This window comes from Pipistrellus hanaki (assembly GCF_964339955.1).
Source record: "Pipistrellus hanaki genome assembly, chromosome: 2".
Classification (NCBI taxonomy): Eukaryota; Metazoa; Chordata; class Mammalia; order Chiroptera; family Vespertilionidae; genus Pipistrellus; species Pipistrellus hanaki.
In genome coordinates, this window is record NC_140504.1 from 44,213,903 (window position 1) to 44,217,319 (window position 3,417).

The 3,417-nt window shown below is 49.7% G+C and overlaps 1 protein-coding gene across 1 annotated transcript; it reads right to left on the reverse strand.

Moving 5' to 3' along the window:
* Nucleotides 1–723: 723 nt before the first annotated feature.
* Nucleotides 724–1,181, reverse strand: LOC311617546 (phospholipid scramblase 3-like; the record flags this gene model as incomplete). Its single annotated transcript, XM_084873906.1, has 1 exon — nucleotides 724–1,181. The coding sequence occupies one exon, from the start codon at nucleotides 1,179–1,181 to the stop codon at nucleotides 807–809; it is 375 nt and encodes a 124-aa protein (XP_084730032.1). The 3' UTR covers nucleotides 724–806.
* Between the last annotated feature and the right edge of the window lie 2,236 nt (nucleotides 1,182–3,417).

A 3,417-nucleotide genomic window follows, 5' to 3' on the forward strand; every position in this document is an offset into this window, starting at 1 on the left:
CATCGGCCAACTTATGGAATTCTCCCTTCTCTCCATTTTCCTGAGCCAGACTCTGGATGTTGACCATGGCATTCTCTTGGTCATTTTTTTTTTTTTTTTTTTTTTTTGTGTGTGTGTGTGTATTTTTTCTTCCCAAAATGTTATAAAGTTTATATGAATATAACACACAAAGATGCAGCCTCCTTTCTAGGAACAGGGCAGGAAGGGATGGTTAACTAAGTCACACAGAGCTGCAGCAAGCACCAGCTGTGAAAAGAGCCAGGAGGAGAGGAGGTGGGCATTGGGGCCGAGGACCTAGAGCCATTGCTGGGGAAGTAGGGATCCCCACTGAGTGCTACGTTCTGAGGTTAAACTAATTGGTCAAGCTGAAGCAGAGGTGGGTGGCCATATCAGCCATCTTTGGTGCTGTTTATCCTTTCTCACCCTAACTCTGTGTAAAACCCCAGAGGCCTGGATTCCAAAGGCTCCATCCAGAGCAGAAGCCCTGGAAAGGGGTGAGAGGAAGTGAGTAGGGCCAGTTTGAAAGCTGATATGCCTGTGTGTGGATGGATGGCTGGAGACAGTGGTAAGAGGTAGCAGGAGAAATGCACTCATACATACCCTTCTGTGGGGGCCACAGGTGAAGGAGGCCAGGGGAGTAGGGTAGGAATGGGGCACTTTGACCCCAGCCTCTTAGGCATCTCTGTCTGTCCTTTGCAGTGTTCATGGAGGAAAGGAGCTGCCTCTGAGGAGGGACCAGGCCAGGCCAGGCCAGGTGACCATCTTGAGTTCTGGCTGAGGTGATGGTCCTCACCCTGAGATGCTGTCTAACTGGTGATGGCAGAGGGCCCAGTGCTTCCTCGCTTCTCAAAGAACATGTAGTCAATGAGGAATGTGGCTCCCAGCAGTACAGCCTTCACTCTCACGTCCAGATCCAATGGGAACTGCAAGCCAAAGTCATCTGCATCTGTGAGGGCCTCTTGGAGCAGCCCCACCCGCCACCACTGCTTGCTGATGCAGCCCACACTGTGGGACTCATCCAGAGTCTTCACCTCAAAGTTGGTGTCTGTGCCAAAGCAGGGCCCCACCACTTGCAGGCTCATATGGTGATTGGCATCTTGAACGGAGAACTTGGGGAGGAAGGGATGCCAGGTCTGCAGCACACGGCCAATGATGGTGCCTGGTGGCGACTGTACTTCCATCTCTTCGTCCCTGGAGTCCACCTGCAGCACAGATGTGCACAGCAGTTGCTCTCTTCAGCCGCCTGACCCAGGGACTGTCCAGCCCCTGAGCACAGTTCATACTTGTTACTTGCCTCCTAGCCTAGGAGTGTTTCCACTCGTGCAGCCTTCTGGTGAATCAGGATCTGGTCAGTTGGCACCAAGAATTCGAGGTCAGAAGGCATCCCAGGCAGTGGCACGAGGCGGACAGCAGGCCCAGCAGCAGGCCCCAGGGCACTGAGGCTGGGCAAGGGGAAGAGAGTGAAGCCCGGTGCAGGGGCAGGCACCTGGCTGGGCACTGGTGCGAGTCCAGGATGGGCACAGGATACTGAACCTGCTCTGGGTACCCAGCAGTCACAGGATAGAGAGGAGAGGGTGAAGGGTGTAGCTGGGAGGGTGGGGGGACGGGGGAGGAGAAGAATCCTGCCATAGCAAAGAGATGAGGGTTTGCAGGTTGTTGCTATTCCAGAAGCTTAGTTCTAGAAGTGGAGGCAAGCTCAGGGACAACCTGACAGACACAGAGACTTTCACAAAGACAAACAAGAATACTCGGAGAGATGGCTGTGTGAGGCACCCGCCTAGGATCCCTCAGGTAGCGCCTCTGATTTGGGGAGAAACCAAAATGTCATGGGGCGGGGCAAAGAAGCTGGGACCCTCGATTCCCTCTGGGGTTTGCAGAACGGCCCCTCCCTTTGTTCTCCCATTCTCCGTGGAGGCAGCTGTTGGTAGATGGCAGGACATATGTATCCACGATCAGACCAACCTCCTGACCTCCAGGGAGGTTTCCTGACCCCTCTGCATCCCCCACTCACCTGAAGCCCCTAAAATAGTTGGGGTGCCCAGCACTCAGAGGCTCCTGAGAGCTCATAGAGGCAGGCCCTTGGTCTTTGGTTTTTATTTTTTTTTACTACATTTCTTCCATGTGCAGTGATCACACTTTATCTGGAGTCGGGCAGGCTCAAGTGACCTAGAGGAAGCATGGGGAGAGCAGTCACCACTGGTCAACCCTGGCACTGTCGGCAGTATCCTCTGTATGCCAGGCTCTGAGACTTTGTTTTTCTGTCTGGTATTGCCATGCAATGGTAGCCTCACTCTGTGCTTTGTCCCCACCCAGGTCACTTTAGCTGCAGCACATAACTCATCCCTGCTGTGGGAATGCTCATTATCTGCTTCTACTGGCTGAAGAGAGTGTCAGTGGTTACTTGATTTCTGCCCTCAAGGCTGAGACCTCCTGTGAGCTCTGGGCTGCAAGCTCTGGGCTGGGTCCCTTATACCATCTTAGCTCTTCTCCCTTCCGACCTCCCTAGTTCACCCCTGCTTACCTACCTTCAGATGTTTTAATAGGCAGATCTCTCAGATGTGTGTGTGTGTGTGTGTGCGCGCGCGCGTGCATGGGATCATTTGTTGAATTATTAGCTATTCAAATTGTTGAAACCTCAAGGGGAGCCCGGCTGTTGTGGCTCAGTGGTTGAGCATAGACTCATGAACCTAGAGGTCACTAGTTCAATTCCCAGTCAGGGAATTGGTGTGGGCTTGATCACCAGTAGGGGGCATGCAGAGGCAGTGGGTTAATGATGTTTCTCTCTCATCAATGTTTCTATCTCTCTATCTCCTTTGCTTTCTCTCTAAAAATCTATAAAAACATATTTAAAAAGAGGGGGAAAAATACTTCAAGGAGAGAAACCAAGGGGACAGCTCATGCTGCCATTCCTCTGATGTCGCTAGCCCCTTTCATAACAAAAGCTATCTATGTACTTAACAAAAATGAGCTCTTACTATTTCTTAATTAGATTTTTATCTTTTAAAATGCACCATTAACATGGTTCCATGTTGACAAAGATAGATATGTTAATTTGTTTATTGAGCTATATGTAAGAATAATAATTCTATTATTTTTTCTTCCTGTCTATCTTTAGGGAAACAGTGACTCAGGCTCATTATGATGAACAAACCTTGCAAAAGAAAGCCTGGAAAATGACTAAACCAGCTTTGGCTTTGTTGAGACTTGTTAAAGGAAACAACTAAGTGTTATTTTCCCTTGCTCAAATAAAAGTAGGTGTGGGTAGATGAAACCTATGAAGATTCTGTGAACTGAGTCAGAATTAGCACACAGTTTTAAAGCAAAATTTGTATGTTGAGAAAAATTTGAGGCATACAGTGAACATTTCGTCTTACCCCTAAGACCTGACATTCTTCCTTATGAGGGCATGGCAGAGGT